At 52.6% G+C, this 16,287-nt stretch overlaps 2 protein-coding genes across 5 annotated transcripts in view; both read right to left on the reverse strand.

Moving 5' to 3' along the window:
* Positions 1-5,400, reverse strand: part of POLD1 (polymerase (DNA directed), delta 1, catalytic subunit) — a 22,746-nt gene extending 17,346 nt beyond the window's left edge. For both annotated transcript variants that reach the window (XR_001137435.1, XM_012643096.1), the window contains exon 1: positions 5,332-5,400. The gene's annotated coding sequence lies outside the window, so the exon portion shown is untranslated. The remainder of the gene's footprint in view (positions 1-5,331) is intronic.
* A 1,357-nt stretch (positions 5,401-6,757) lies between these two features.
* NR1H2 (nuclear receptor subfamily 1, group H, member 2) lies at positions 6,758-13,599 on the reverse strand. 3 transcript variants are annotated; one of them, XM_012643103.1, is made up of 10 exons: positions 13,505-13,599; positions 13,262-13,395; positions 12,578-12,639; positions 12,360-12,491; positions 11,746-12,036; positions 11,386-11,663; positions 11,009-11,188; positions 10,266-10,365; positions 7,642-7,850; positions 6,758-7,318 (listed from the first exon to the last, which is right to left on the reverse strand). In XM_012643103.1, exons 3-10 carry the CDS (start codon positions 12,618-12,620, stop codon positions 7,172-7,174), a joined length of 1,380 nt encoding a protein of 459 aa, XP_012498557.1. In that variant the 5' UTR covers positions 12,621-12,639; positions 13,262-13,395; positions 13,505-13,599; the 3' UTR covers positions 6,758-7,171. The 3 variants fall into 3 exon arrangements, with proteins under 3 accessions (XP_012498557.1, XP_012498560.1, XP_012498558.1); XM_012643106.1 differs by having other exon boundaries at positions 6,779-7,318; positions 7,642-7,736; XM_012643104.1 differs by having other exon boundaries at positions 6,779-7,318; positions 7,642-7,739.
* Positions 13,600-16,287: the final 2,688 nt, after the last annotated feature.

Here is a 16,287-nt window from a genome sequence, read left to right on the forward strand (position 1 = left end):
AAACAGTATATATTGTATGATGCCATTTACACAAAGTTGTACCACTGACAAAACTCATCTGCGGTGCTAGAAGTTGGATTAGTGGCTGCTTCTAGGACGGGAGCGACTGAGTGGGAAGGGGCAGGAGGGACCACTGCACGCCCGATGCCTGCGCGTTACGCTCAACACAACTTACACCTCAATTAAAAACACAGAACTTGGAGGCTGCGATTCTACACCTAAGGATCATGCTACAGGTATGCTATCGCACATGGAAAACTGTCTTTACAAGGTTATTTCCGGCAGCATTGTCTGAAATCCCAAAAGACTGGAAACCACCTAAATGTCCTCCCCTAGGGGACTGTTCAAATACATTAAGGCCGCTCAATGGAATATTATGCAGCTGTATAAAGGAATGAGGAAGCTCTCTGTGTGCTGATATGGAAGGCTCTCAAGAGAGGCATTGTTTAGTAACAAAAGCAAGGTGCAGACTGGTATACTAAGAATTTTATCATTTGTGCTGAAAAAAAAAAAAAGACGTCTAAGAAAATGTTTACCCTGATTCCAGTCACTAGGAAACAATCAAACAAATCCAAAGTGAAAACTTCTGGTCTAGAATCCTTAAAGCTATTGATGGGATGAAAGAAAAAGAAAAAATCATGATAGCTAAATGTGTATGATCCTAGACTGGAACTTGGATTAAAAAACGGAAAGCGGCTCTAAAGAATATTACAGGGAGAACCAGGCAGATCTAAATAAGGATTGTCTATTTGATAATAGTATTATCTCACCTTAAATTGCCTGATTATGATAATTATGTACTTATGCAGGCAGACGTCCTGTTCTTAAGAGATACCTGCTGGAGTTTTCGGAGATGAAGTATCATGATGACCACAACTTTCAAACAGTTCAGCCAAAAAAGGGAAAAAAAGGTGCATGCGTATGCGTGTTTAGATAAAGCCAATGAAGTGTCATGCTAATGACCAGTAAACCTTGGCAAAGGTATGTGGCTGTTCACTGTACTTGCAACTTCTCTGCAGGTTTGAAACTTTTCAACATAACTTGGGGGGAAATACATAAAATAAAAATAGTAACATTTTTACAAGGTGGGTGGGAGAATATGTCTAAATAAATATATTTGCTTTTTTTTTTCTTTCTAGGAGAGGTAAGAAACTGGTGACACTGGTTTCCTGGGGGACAGGCTGGGAAGACTTCATTGGGTCACAGCTTTATTGAGATATAATTCACATACTACACAATTCACCCATTTAAGGTATATATAGTTCAGTGATTTTAGTATATTCAGAGTTACGCGACCATCACCACAATTTTAGAACTCTTTCATCACCCCGAAATGAAAGCCTGTATCCTTTAGCTATTACTCCCCATTCAGCCTGTCTGCCCCTCACCCCTGGCAACCACTAATCTTACTTTCGGTCTCCATGGATTTGCCTATTCTGGGCATTTCCTATAAATGGGATCTTAGAATATGTGGCCTTTTTGTGTCTGGCTTCTTTCACTTAATGTGTTCAAGGTTCATTGTGCTGGAGCACGTATCTGTGCTTCATTCCTTTCTATGCCTGCATTTTTTTTTTTTTTTTTTTTGAGATAGAGTCTTACTTGTCGCCCTGGCTAGAGTGCAGTGGCCTCATTGTAGCTCACTGCAACCTCAAATGCCTGGGCTAAAGCAATCCTCCTGCCTTAGCCTCCTGAGTACTTGGAACTACATGCGTGCCACTGCACCTTGCTAATTTTTTTTTTTTTTCTATTTTTAGTAGGGACAGGCTCTGCTCTTGCTCAGGCTGGTCTTGAACTCCTGATCTTAAAGCAGTCCTCCCGCCTCGGCCTCCCAGAGTGCTAGAATTACAGGTGTGAGCCACTGCGCCCAGCCTATGCCTATTTTTCCACCATATGGATATAATACATTTTGTTTATACATTCGCCAGCTGATGAGCATCGGAGCTGTTTCCACCTTTTGGCTACCACGAACAGTGCTGCTGTGAACACATGTGCACGAAGCAGACTTAACTGACTCTCCTCCTGTGTCTTTCGGATGAGAACCACATAGACGCATGACTTATCTCACAGGAAGAAAGAGGCTCAGTGGCCCTTGCTCCAGCCGTGCAAATAGCCAGAGAGACATGGGGAGCTACAACCTTGGGGGAGAGACCCGGGCAGGACAGAGGAAGCTGAAGGGCTTACAGGAGCCCAGAGTCATTGCCAGACCTGGCTTGGAGTAGGGAGGCAGGAAGGAGGCCGACTACTGCCCTTGGTCACTTGGCTGTGGCGATGGTGGGGTCAGGGCGGGGAAGGAAGGTGTCACTGGGAGCACAATCCAGACTCCTACCTCAGGACCTTTGCACGGGCTGCTTACAGCCCCGATGCTCTTCCCCAGCTGTCCCCATGGCTCCCTCCCACCTCTCCTCAGGTCTTTGCTTAAATGCCACTTTCTCGGTGAGGCCTGTTTAAAAGTGCAGTGCCGCTGCCCCTTCCGGGCACTCGCTAACCCCATTTCCTGCTTTATTCTTTTCATGGCACTTAACCCTGCCTGGTGCACTGCATTCGTTCTCACAGTTCTCAAACTGTGGTCCCTGGACCAGCAGCGAGCAGCGTGAGCTTTGGGTAGGAACTTGCTGGAAGCGCTAATTGTCAGGCCCCACCCAGACCTACTGAATCGGGACCTCTGGAGGTGAAGCCCGACAATCGCTGCTCGAGAAAGACCTGGAAGGTTCTGGTGCCACTCAAGTCTGAGAACCACTGCTTATTAATCTTGTTTACTGTCTGTCCCACCACTAGAATTGGAGCTTCACGAGAGCAGGGATTTTGTCTTTTGTTTCCTGCTGTGTCTCATGCACCTAGGAGAACACCTGGAAAAGAGTAGGTACTCATAAAACATTTTTTGAATGAAGAATGAATAAAGGAACTCGAAGAACCCTCACAACTGAGGTAGGTGCTGCTACTACCTCATTTACAATGGCTGGAACTGAGGCCCAGAGAGGTGAAGCTACCTGTCCAAGGTGGCACAGCTAGCCCAATGGCACACAGCCCGGTTCAAACTCAGGCAGACTGGCTCCAGAGCCACTGTTAAGTGGCACTCCATACTGCCGGCCTCTGTGGGCCAGGCCCATGACAGGGGAGATACAGCAATGACCTGCCCTCTGCCCGGTGGGGGAGACAGCTTTGAAGATGGACTGTCTGTTGTTCACAGCTGTATCCTGGCTCACACACATCTGTTGAGGAGATGATAAAATGATTGCAAATGTAACTATTCACTTTTGCCCCCCGGAAAACGTCTTCGCACTTTTCCCACTTTGGCCTTGTCCCTCCCCTGGCCTTTCTGACTGCTGATGCCCTTGGACCGAGTGGGTGTGTGTCTGCCTCGCTCACCAGCCAGGGGCCTCTGGAGGGTAGAGCAAGGCCTCTCTCTTCTCTGGGTCCCCAGCACCAACCAGCACCGGGCCCAGCCCTGGGATGCCTCGGGAAGCGTCTGCTTGGGTGAAATCACCCTCAGCTTCGGCTGCCTAGCTCTGCTGCATCCTCAGCATTCGGCTCGACTCCTTCAGGCCGACCACCTCCCCCTCTGGGATCTCACAGTGACTCGGACGACTTACTCCCCTTATCACACAGGCACGCCGAGCTGGGAACGTTTCAGCCTGTGAGCTCCTCACAAACAGGAGTCGGGGGCTTGCCCACATCGGGGTCCCCAGCATCACCCAGCACAGTGCCTGGCCACTTCAAGACCTGGGCGTTTAAATTCCCTTCAGGTAGCACCAACTCTGGCGCATCCTCCCTGAGCCCCAGGTTCTTCTCTCAGCTCCGGAAGACTAGTGCTGCCTCTCATAGCTCACAGCACCTGGATCAAAAGCTCCTGTGCTTTCCTCAACCAAACTGGATTATCACTGGCTCCCCAGGGCCCAGCAAAGGGCTGCCTGCCACACAAGCAGCTTAAGAGAAAGAAAAGCATTTCAGGAGGAAGGAAGGGCATGGCGAAGGCCCTGAGCAGGGAAGGAACCTCTCTAAGGTTCCCTTGAAGAGACCTGGGTGGGGGAAGTACAGGAAGGAGGAGGAGAGACGAGGGACAACAGGTTCTCAGAGTAGGCAGGACTGAGGCTGAGGCACTGACATCACCCTGTCCCCTCCTGTGCTCCCCTCTAACCCTGCCCATTCATTCCCCCATGTAAGCTCTGCCTTCAGAGTGCCACCCCCAAACCTGCTTCTCCCTCACCTTTCCCCATCTGGCCTGTTGCTCAAACCACAAACCCAGGAGTCATCCTGGGCTCCTCTTCCCCTCACGCACAGGCCCAGTCTGCCAGCCAGTCCTGCTGGTCCCAGCCCCAAAGACAGCCTGAGCCTGATGGATTCTCTCCACCTGCACAGCGCAGAGCCACCCACCACCGGCTCTGGCCTCCTAACTGGTCTCCCTCCTTCCATTCCTACTGCTGCTGCAATCCAATCTCAACTCAGCGGCCAGTGAGATCTTCAAAATACTGGGCAGATCACATTGCTCCCATGCTCAAACCCTCCCATGGCTCTCCACTGAACCCAGAATAAAGGCCAAATCCCATACCAAAGTTTACAAGGCCCTGTGGTATCTGGTCCCACACTACGACTCTGAATTCATCTGCATTTCTCTCTTGTTCCCTCGGTTCCGGCTACAAATATGCCAAGCTCCTTCCTACCTCAGGGCCTTTGCACTTCAGGATTCCTCTGCCCAGATCTTTCCTTACAGGGCTGACTTCTCATCACTTCCCCAGAGAGGCCGATTCCTGATCTCTCCAGCTAAAGAAGCAGGCTGCCCCTTGGTCACGATCACATTACCCTATTTTATTTCACTTCAGACAACAGACAGATCACAGCCTGAGAGCATTGCTTTAGTATTTCTATTACTTATTACTTATTACTTGTCTTTCTTCTGTCTTCCCCTGAGGCAGGGACCTTCTCTGACTTGTTCCTGCTGCAGTTACAGTTTCTATAACAGTGCCTATCACAGACCACTCAATAAATACCTAGCGAATACAGGATGACACTAAGCCGCACGTGCACCATTCAGTCCCACAAGGCCTCCCAGGGCCCGTCCGGCCCCGAGGCCCCGCGCCCAGCGCATGCGCCCCCTGCCCGCCGAGGAAGCCCCCGGCCCCGTCACTTTCCCGCGCGTCTCCGCGCACTCGCCCGGGAGACCTCCGGCCCCGGCCCCGGCCCCTCTTCTGCGCGCCCCCGGGCCAAGGGGATCCCGGCTGCCGCAACGTCCCACGCGACCCCTCGCAACCCTCTCTCAGACCTACGTGCCCGTCTCTTCAAGGCCCCTTCCCTGACTGGCCGAGTCCCCCCAATTCCCCTTCTTCCTCTACTCACCCGCTTCAAAACAGCGTTTCCCGCCACAGCCTACGCCGCCGTGACCCCTGACTCTGGCGTGCGCAAGCCCAGTACCGCCGCGCGCTGAGCCGGGCCACGCCCCCTGCCGCCCAAGTGCGGGCGAGGCCACGCCCCAACCTGGCAGCAGGTCACGCCCCGTTTGTGCAACAAGCTGGCGGGCCACGCCCCCTCCGCTCAATTTGGGAAGTGGCCTCTCCCCCTGGCTGATAATTATCGCTAACCCCGCCTCCTCATGACGTCCAGGCCCAAGGCCACGCCCCTCCTCGCGGCTGCGTTCGCTGGCTCGCTGTTCCCGGCGCGCAGCGGGCCTGGCCTCCCGCCCTCGGGCGCTGCGCAAGCACCCACCGCTTCCCTACCCGGTCTGCACCGGGAGGACCACCTGAGCGCTGCCCACCAGTTGACCGGCGGCCTGACGCCCGCCCTCCCCGCAGAGGCTGGCCGATACCTGGTCAGGTCCTGGTCTGTTCTCCTGTCTCCCGGCCTCAGTTTCTCCATTTGTAAACTAGACTCAGCGCACGGGGGCGGGGGGAAACACTTGTAGGGAGTCCAGTACACTACTTGGAACGGGATGATTGTTTTTAACTTCTCATTTCCGCCGTCCCATCCGCCACCCCAAATAAATATACCTTTCGGTACCCAGCCCATCCCTCCGTGCACCACCCTCTTCGCCCTTGACCCCGGCTGTCCATCCAACTCATTTATGCATCCATCAGGGCCTGGCCCTGGGTAGGAGTTGGAAGAACTTCGTGGCTTCCCCTATGCCGAACTTGCCAGGATCGCTCATCTTCCAGGCTTAGCACGTGCGGTTCTGCAACTTGGAGGCCCAGCCCTCCCTGGTTTTTATGTTTTAGGTCCCAGCAAAAACATCTCCTTTGTGACACCTTGCCTCACTTCCTCTAGCTCTCTCACTGCATGTGCTGCCATTAAAGCCCCGTTCCCTTCTGTTCTGTCCCCATCTGTCCCCGCTCTGTCTCATAGGAAGGTCTTTATCTTGCTGACTGATGCTTTCAGTGCCCAAAATTATTTGACGTGGTAAATGCTGCACGTACATTTGTTGGATGCCTGATGTCTGCGTCTCCAGAATGGCCAACAGTGCCTCCCACAAGAGGCCTCAGCAGACACTTGTTGACTGGACAAGTCCACACAAATCCTATTTATCCTTGAAGAGCAGGTTCTGATTCACCTCGTCTAGGGAGGTGACCCTGGGGCTGTCAGGCCCCTGTCCTGGACCCCCACAGCAGCCAGAGCACATCACTCTGCACCAGGACCATCCGGGCCACCCCCCACCAGCCTGGGAAGGCCCTGGGTCCCGCCTACTGAATCAGGTTTGGGGCCATGTCAATGAAGACCACCCCCTCTCCATTTCTTGCACTCTGGCTCAGGGCTAGCTTGTATTCATATTTTATTTTCCTGTTTTTGTTCTGTTTTTAGTTTTTATTAAATAAAAGGAGCAGAGGAAGAGGAGGACCTACGGTCTCTCAGGCTGTGGGGCAGAGCCACAGGCCCTCCCCTGCCTCTGTTCAAGGTGCATTGCGTGGTGGGCTTGAGGTGTAAGCTGGGTGAGGAGAGCTGCTGGGAAGGGCCAGAGGTCGGGACCTGTGACCCATTCCACACCTTCTGGAAGACTCCGTGGGTAGGGAGGAAGCCTCATGGGCCCTGACTGGGGCTCATCCCAGGGCTGAGGGCTGGTGAGGCCAGGAGCAAGGTGGGACTATAGGCCCGGCCTGGGGCCCTTTGCCACCCCAGGAGGAGGAAGGGGTGACAGCGTCATTTGTTAGAGGGAGTTCAGGCAAGGCTGTGGGGCTGGGTGGCCAGCCCCTCACTCGTGGACGTCCCAGATCTCAGACAGCAACGGTGGCAGCTTCTTGTCCTGGAGCCGCAGGGCAAAGACCTGCTCCGAGTGGACAGAACTCAATGTGCGCAGGCTCACAAGCTTCATCAGCATGCGTGGGAAGCGCAGCTGGTCCTGTGGGTGGACAGGAGGGAGGTGGGTGCTGGCCGAGTCCCTGTCCTGCAAGGCTCTGGTCAGCCCACCTGAACTGAAAGGAGGGCCTCCCTCCCCAGGCAAGCTGGCAGAGTTGGCACGCGGAGTGTCTGGGCAGGGGATGGGGCCTGCCCGGTGCCTGCACTAGGCCTGGCTCCTCAGGACAGACCCCAGCCTAAAACTGATGCACGTGGGCCTGGACACCCTGTCCCCTACCCGGGTCTCAGGACTGAGTCTGCTTTGCCCAGAGGGGCTGCAGAGGCTGCGCAAGAGCAGCCAGGCTCTGGGTATCCAGGCCCCAGTACCTGTGGCCTTTTGATGCGCGTGTAGGAGAGCAGCGCCTCCACGTAGGGCTGCTGCAGTGCCTCCACTCTGCTTGGCTCCTGCACGTTGGGTCGGTCTGCTGAGAAGATGTTGATGGCGATGAGGAGGGCGTACTCGGCATCGTCCAGGCCCAGCCGCCGCATGGCTCTGGAGAACTCGAAGATGGGGTTGATGAACTCCACCTGCAGGCCTGCAGGGCGGAGGCAGCCATGACTGCCTGGGCTGAAACCTGCCCAAGGCCTGGCCCCTGGCGCCACCCACAGTCCACGGGGTGAGGAAAACAGCAGTAATTACAGTGTTCTCATCATTTCTCTCACCTCTGGGTCCCAGTGCCTGGGTCCCTACTGCTTGGCACGCAGTAGGTGTGCCACAAGCCTTGCCTAAGTGATGCATAACGAGGGCAAACATCTATTCGGTGTTTTCTATCCTATCGTCACCCTCACTGCCTGCCTGAGTGGTGGCTGCAGCTCCTCCCTAGTTTCCCGGGATTAATCCTTGTCATGAAGGCAGAGAAAAGTTGCTAAAAGCTAGCTCACGTCACGTCAGTCCCTGTGGTGGCTTCCATTGCTTTTGAAGTAAAGCTCACACTGATCCCCAAGACTGCCTCTTTCACTAATCAAACTTCACTGAGCACCTACTATGTGCCAGGCCCAAGGCAGAGCCGTTTACAAGACAAAGTCCCTGCTCTTACAGAACTTACATTTGAGGGTCGAGGGGCTGGATGACAGACAAACACATCAGTGAAATACCCAGCCTGTCAGATGGTGATGAGTTCTATGGAGGAAGATAACGCAGGGAAGGGTGTTCTAGATTGCTGAGAATCATGTTCACATTTTATACCAGGTGCCCAGGGAAGCCCTCACTGTAGGGTGACATCTGAGCAATGACCCACCCAAAGGAAGGGAGCGATTGAGTTACAAGGCTCTGTGAGTGTTCTGAACAGGGTGACCAACCATCTGTTCTGCCTGGGACTGGGCTGAGGATGGACTCCTGGGCCACAAGACTTTCAGTGTTAAAACTGGGAAGGTCCTGGGCAAACCAGGACCAGTCGGTCACCCTGGTTCTGGGCAGAGGGACCAGCAGGTACAAAGGCCCTCTGGCTGAAGCAAGCCTGCTGGGTTCAAATAAGAGCCAAGAGGCCAGTGTGGCTTTGGGAGGGTGAATAAGGGGGAGAGGACAAGAGCTGAGGGTAGAGTGGGAACAAGGAACAGATCCTGAAGGGTTCCGTGGGCCACGGGGAGGACTTTGGCTCTTGTCCCGGTGGGATGGAAGCTGGGGAGGGTTCTGAGCAGAGGAGGGACGTGAGTTGACTTGGTGCTGAGCTGGCAGGATGCTTCTGACTACCGTGTGAGCAGACACATCAGGCAGAGGTGGAGGCGGGGAGCCTAGTGAGGGGCCTCTGCAATGTCCCAGGGAGAGATGACTGAAGCCCGAGCTGGTGCAGTCGCAGAGGAAAGGTGGGAAGTGGTGGGATTCCCGACCTCCTCTCCAGCCCCGTCTCCCTGTGCCCTGGCTGCCTGGACCTCCTGGTAGCTCCTCAAAACCCTCTGGCTGGGCCGGGGGCAGTGGCTCACGCCTGTAATCCTAGCACTCCAGGAGGCCAAGGCGGGCGGATTGTTTGAGCTCAGGAGTTCGAGACCAGCCTGAGCAAGAGTGAGACCCCGTCTCTACCAAAAATAGAAAGAAATTAATTGGACAGCTAAAAATCTATAGAAAAAATTAGCCGGGCATGGTGGCACATGCCTGTAGTCCCAGCTACTTGGGAGGCTGAGGCAGAAGGATTGCTTGAGCCCAGGAGTGTGAGGTTGCTGTGAGCTAGGCTGACGCCACGGCACTCTAGCCTGGGCAACAGAGTGAGAAAAAAAAAAAAAAAACCCTCTGGCTTTCCTCCACCTCAGGGCCTTTGCACATGCCAGTGCCCCTGCCAGAAACACTGTTCCTTCCAGTTCTGCCCTGCTAAGGTCACACTAAAAGGGTTACTGGGACCATCACGGGTGCTGGGAGGGCCAGGGTTAGAGGAAGGGAAGATGATGAGGTTAGGAGTGGATGTCTGGGATACACAGAGGGAAATGGTGGGAGAGGGTGGGACTTACTGAGAAAGCCCAAAGGATGGGAGAGCCAGGCCTCTGTGCATGCTCCATGGCGGGTCCCCACCCCTTTTTCATTGGTGATGCTTCTTACCCACTAGGCCTCACCTCACCTGCACTTCCTCCAGAAGCCCAAGTGACATCCCCAGGTAAGTGCTCTTGGAAGGCAGGAGGCAGTGCTGCCTATACAGCTGGGCAGGTTGTACACTTCACAGTGGACTGAGATCCAGCCTGTCTCCCTCCCGTGAGGCCAGGTTGGGTGGCGGGGGTGGGGGTGCTTTTTCCTAACTCCTACCAAGTTGCCCAATGTGACAGCAGAGACCCCTACTGCGTCCCTCTGTACAGAGCTGGTGCTGAATAAATGTGCTCTTATTCTTGCTCTCACCTTGGCTCAACCCTCACCCCCACTTTGGAGATAAAGAAACGGAGGCTAAGACAAGGATGACACGGCCTGAGGTCTCCCAGCCAGCCAGGGCGCCAACCCTCCCGCTGACCCCCAAGCCCGCCCTTGGCCCTACCTGCACGGTGGAAGTCGTCCTTGCTGTAGGTGAAGTCCTTCAGGAAGGTGATGCACTCTGTCTCATGGTTGTAGCGCCTGGCCGTCTCCAGCAGCATGATCTGAAGGATGTAGGTGGAAGGGGCTTGAGGGGGGCCCCTGTGACTCTTTAGCTGCTAGTCCCTCCCCGCCTGGCCCAAATGGGGGTCCGATCTCACCAGGATCATCTCTCGCCCACACCCTGTTCTCTCAGCCACATCAATGTGTAGTCGGCACATGGGACATGCAAGCTCTTCCCCCCTCCTGGCTGTCCCCTCCTCAACTTTAGAACACTCTTTCCCCCAATGGTTATGAGGTACAGGGGCAAGGAATTTCATCTGCTTTGTTGTCTGCCATATACTAGCACTTGGAATGGAGCCTGGTATACAGTAGGCACTCGATACATTATTTGTTACCCTTGATTCAAATGTCAACTTCTCTGTTGACATTTGACTTGCTGGCACCTTTTCTCTAAAGTGGCCCCTCTAGGCCAATCCTCATTACCCTCAGCCTCAGCCCCTTTTCCCTCTCTCTCCCCAGCTCATGGGAGGCTCTGACTATCTAAGTTTAGTGTTTGGACACTCCCCTGGTGAATGTTATTCCCATGAGGGCGAGGACTGGTCCTGCTCATTGCTCTATTGCCAGCGTCTGTCCTGGAGCCATCTCAGGGGTCCTTTGTGGGATGAGGGGAAGGGCCTTGCTGAGGACAGGCAGCCTGGCCATTACCTCAATGGTAGACGCCTTCAGGAGGGCGATCTGGTCCTCGCGGCCCAGCTGCAGGAAGCCAGGCACCTGCTTGGCAAAGTCCACGATCTCCTGGACTGAGATGATGGCCAGCTCCGTGAAGTGGGCGAAGCGCTGCTGGCGGGCGTCTCGGGACTGGGGGTCACCGCCTAGGGGCCAAGGCTGCGACGCAGGAGACCAGGGTCACACCCAAGACTCCACATGTGAACATAAGTCCCCAGGAGCACTTGAGGAAAAGCCTGCACCCTGGGGGACCTCCTCCCAAAGCCCCTGCCTTCTGGCCCATACCCAGGGCCATGGCCTGGCCAGCTCTATCCCACTGGGACTGTCACCCCTCAAGGGTGTGGAAAGGGCAGTACCGTGACTTTGGGCTGGTCAGAGAAGGAGCGTTTGTTGCACTGCAGCTGGGCTGCCACCAACTGCTGGATCATTAGTTCCTGAGCCGCCGTTAACTGGACACTCTCGCCTTCCCCAGAGCCCTGGCCACCTGCCTCAGATCCTCCAGGGCATGCGCCAGGCCCAGAGGCTGAGCTGCTGCTGCCCCCCGGCCCCACAGGTGACTGCGAGGACTGTTGCTGTTGCTGCTGCTGCTGCTTCAGAATCTTCTTCTTCCGGATCTGTTCTTCAGACAAGACGCCTGTCGTGGGGATACAGGCCTCAGTGGAGGCCTGGGGCTGGACAGGAGCCAGGCAGGCACCACCCTGTGCCCCAGCACTCACACTGCTCCCTCATCCCTGCCTCCTTGCACTTGCGCAGCCGGCACTGCTGGCACTTGCGCCGCATGAAAGCGTCCATCTGGCAGGTTCCACCGCCCCGGCAGGCATAACGCCCAGCCCCGCCGCGGACCACGCTGCGCCGGAAGAAGCCCTTGCAACCTTCACAGCTGAGCACGTTGTAGTGGAAGCCAGAGGCCTTGTCCCCGCACACACGGCAAAGCTCGTCACCCAGCATCTTCGGGGCTGGGCCCCTCTTTCGCTTGCGCTCTGGCTCCTCATCTGGGTCTAGGATGACTGGGGTGGGTACACAGAGGCCATGAGAGCCAGCCACAGAGAGAAACAGCAGCCAGAGGGACAGGCCCATGAGAGATCCTGAGGCAGAGGATGGAGGAAATGCTCACACCCCAGGAAATTGTAATTCAGAGAGAAATGTGTGTATGTCGGTACATTCCGAAGAATGAACAAAGTTAAGAGGTATCAAGAAGAAATGAAGGAAAAGAATCAACAAGAAACAGGGGCCTCCCATCTCCCCATCCCGGTTTCTTTCTCCTTTCCTAAATTCCTCTCCAAGCCCCGCACATCAACCCCCAGACCCCTGACCCTGGGCCCCGTCTCACCCACGATGTAGGCTGAGCCAGACTCATCAGTGCCTCGGACATCAGGGTCTGAACCTCCAGGCCACAGTTCAGGACCCTCCTCCTTAACAGTGGGTGAAGAAGAGGGGGCGCCAGGCTGAGGGGGGCCATTCTCTGGGAGAGGGAGGCAAACAAGAGGGGCACAGTGAGCTCTCTTGCCAGTGTGTGATAAGGGCTGGGTAGGGAAGAGGGTCACTCACCAGGCAGAGGGGTGTCCAGGGAACTCATGGTGGGGGAGGACATGGTAGGGTCACAGAGCAACCTGCAGAATACAGGGAATTGAGAGCTTTGTGGGGCTAGGAAGAGTTTGGTCAGGCCAGTCACAGGTCCTCATGGGGGTGCCCTGCTTTCTTCCATCTCTCCTTCCAGACTCTTTACTATTGCAGAGACCCCAGCCCGGGTCCCACCCATCTTCCTACAAACCCTCCTTACCCTTCTAACAGGGCCCGCCCCCTTCTGCTCGGGGTTGGCCTTCAGCTTGGTCTTAAGCCCCGCCCCTCCTCTAGGACCCGCCCCCTCCAGGTCCCACCCACCTCTCTTCAGGCATAGCCACTTCTCCTCCAATGATGCTCTGCCCTCACATCCTCCCTCCCATCAAGTTTCACGCCCCTACTCTAAAACTTCACCTCAGCTAGCCCAGGAAGCGCCCCTATTTCTCATTCTGACCCCGCCTCCTCCAATTATGTTCCACTTCCCCTTATTTTCTCCTCGGTCCCGCCCCATCCCTTCCAGGTCCTTTCCCCACTGCCCCCATCAGGGCTCCCTAACCAACACCTTGCCTCGCCCCATCTGCACCCCTCTCTCCAAGCCTCGCCCCCATAATCTCGCTCCAGGTCCCGCCCCATCTCCCGCCCCATCTCCTCCCTCATGCTCCGCCCCCACACCTCGCTCCAGGTCCCGCCCCTCTCTGAGCACCAGTGGGGGGCGGGGCTCATGGCTGCGCGCGGGGGTCTCGTGGGCAGCCTCTCGCGGGGTCTCCTACTCCCGTTGCCCTGGAAACAGCCGGGGGAGTCGCGAGCTATGGAGGGGAGGGAAGGGAAGCAGAAGAGTGGGCTCAGCGGAGAAACGCGGAGAACGCCGAGGAGCCCCGGGTTCGGCTTCCCGCGTCTCCCCACTCTCGGTTGCACCTGTCTCCGTTCCCTCACTCCGTTTCTCTTCCTCCTCCTCTGTAGCCCCTGACACGCCGCCGCTACTTGAGTCCCCTCAAAAGTAACTTCGCCACTTCTTCCGGCAACCCCGCCCGTGCGTCACATCCGGAATGGGGCGGGGAGTGTAAGTTGACAGACTTCCGGTTCGCTTAGCACCAGCTGAATCCGCTGCCCCGCTCTAAATTAATGAGCTCACCGGAAGTTTACTTTACCGGGTGGATCCACTGAGCCTCGACAAAAGAGTTCCGGACTCATTTAATCAAATGTTGGACTGGAGGGGAGCGTGGCCCGTCCCGAACATTCCAGCCTCGCGCTTTGTGGCTTTAGCCCATTCATGTGCTTCTCTGGGCCCGTGGCCAAAGATTTAATCGACATAAATCTCTCCTGCTATAACTGCTTTTTGTACATGACTCATTTTAAAGCATGTTTGCCCTTTTTGAGTTGTTAGAAATTTTCTGATTGTGGAGGCGCACTGCTGGTTGGGTTTAAATAAGTTAAATTACAAACCTGGATCCAGAAAATAATATTTTTTAAAACATAACGTGGTGATTGGAAGAATTTAAAAAGCCTAGTCCTCCCTACCAAAAAGGGAAAAATAATAACTTTTCAAGAAAAATCAGAATACTTGAACAGGTAAAAGATGAAAATTGTTCCAAAGCCTTTCCCTCGAGGACAATCAGGTCTTTACTGAGCATTTACGGATGCTTTTTTATTTATTTGTTTTAACGAGAATATGTGGTCCATATGCTCTTGTAACTTGTTTTGTCCACTCCGCCCCAGCCTTTGAAGCTGTGGAATTTTCCACCCAACGATGTTAGAGGTAAAGGGAGTGGTTAGTTAACATGAGCATTAGGGGCTGGCAGAACCTGGTGCCTCTGACCCTTCCTGGCTGTGTGATGCTGAGCCAAGTTACTTAACGTCTCTGCACCTCAGTTTCCTTGTCTGCAAATTGGGAATGAGAAGAGTGCTGACCTCGTTGCGTTGTCCTTGTGATTAAATGAAGCAAAAAAGCATGAACAGAGCTGGGCTCAAATGAGGAGCCTGATATGTTGGCGCTATATTTATTCTTGTGGATGTTAAAGTTTCTAACTTTCCACTCTTGGAAAAGTGCAAAATCCTGAAAAAGGCTACCAGTTGGCCTACCTGTAAAATAGGGGAAATTAATTCTTATTTTTTAGAAGGATGTGAGGATTCAGGAAGTGCAGTGCCTAGCATATATTAGCATTCAGTGAGTGGCAGTTTCATCATCTGAACTTAGTTGTGGACCAATGTTCTCATTTGTAACTGATACAACATCCCCTAGGATTTTTTTAAATTTTATTTCAGAATCTTACAGAGGGACAAATATTTTGGTCTCATAAATTGCTTTTGTACCATTTGAGTCAAAGTTTTAAGTGTGCCTTAGTTTTTTTTGTAACAGCTTTATTGAGATAGAATTCACACACCATACAATTCACCCACTTAAAGTATAATTCAGTGGTTTTTAGTATATTCACAGTTGTGCAACCATCATCATAATCAATTTCAGAACATCTTTACATCACAAGAAACCCCATACCCATTAGCAGTTACCTCCAATTCTCCCATCCCTCTCCTCCAGCCTTAGGCAACCATCAATCTACTTTTGCCTCTATGAAATTTTCCTATTCCCAGATTTTCCTATAAATGGAATCAGAGAATATGCAGTTCTTTGCACGTGGTATCTTCCACTTGGCATAATGTTTTTCAGGTTCATCTATGTTGTAACCTGTATCAGTATTTCCTTTCTGTTTATGGCTGAATACTGTTTCATTGTATGGATATACCACCTTTTATTAATCCATTAATCAGTTGATGGACACTTAGGATGTTTCTATTCTTGGCTATAATGCTGCTATGAACATTCATGTATGGGGGGAAGGGGGTAAAAAAAAAAGAACATTCATGTACAAGTTTTTGTGGAGACATTTGTTTTTGTTTCTCCTGGGTATATACCCTGGAGTGGTGTTGTTGTGTGATATGGTAACTCTGTGTTTAACCTCTTGAGTAACTGCTAGACTGCATGCACCATTTTACCTTCCCACCAGCAGTATATGATGGCTTCAGTATCTCTACATCCTTACCAACATTTGTTATTCATTTTTTCTTTCTTTTTTGTTAACAAGTGGAAAAGTTACAAATTTATTTTAACATGTATACACAGGGAACCCTCATAATGAAGATTTCCCAACATTTGTTATTATCTTTTTTATCATAGCCATTCTAGATGTGAAATGATATTTCATTGTGGTTGTAATTTGCACTTTCCAGATGGCTAAGTTTATTTCTTTTTATCACAAATAATTCATAATATGTAATTCTGCCTTTATTATTCTGAATGAAATCTAGAGATAATATAACCCACCTATATCCACAACAAAATATCATTTTACTTCACCAACCGTAATACAAGAGATGAATAAATGGAAACTAATTTGTGATAAAGTGATGTCCTTCAACATAAGTACACGAAATACACAATATAGCACCCAGATTTTACTTTAAGTGTATTATTGTAAATTCAACAGCTACCATACAGTCTGATACAGGAGTGCTATATCATGGGCTCAAACACCTTAGGCAGCATTGCTGTAGATAATGCAATTTTTCCAAAATTGTGGCCCAGTTTAATGAAATTGTCAATAAGACAAACTATAATTACATATTTTATGTATTTTTATATATATGTATATAATATCTGCCCCAGGACGCGCCCCTATTTCTCATTCTGACCCCGCCTCCTC

Source organism: Propithecus coquereli, unplaced genomic scaffold (genome assembly GCF_000956105.1).
Source record: "Propithecus coquereli isolate 6110/MARCELLA unplaced genomic scaffold, Pcoq_1.0 Scaffold193, whole genome shotgun sequence".
In the NCBI taxonomy this organism is placed as follows: Eukaryota; Metazoa; Chordata; class Mammalia; order Primates; family Indriidae; genus Propithecus; species Propithecus coquereli.

Coding starts and splice junctions, on each gene's coding strand:
- NR1H2 (XM_012643103.1), bottom strand. CDS start 12,620: ATGTCCTCCCCCACCATGAGTTCCCTGGACACCCCTCTGCCTG. Junction 12,037..12,359: donor TGGCTCAGCCTACATCGTGG/GTGAGACGGGGC, acceptor TACCCACCCCAG/TCATCCTAGACCCAGATGAG. Junction 7,851..10,265: donor GGACGACTTCCACCGTGCAG/GTAGGGCCAAGG, acceptor TCCGCCCTGCAG/GCCTGCAGGTGGAGTTCATC.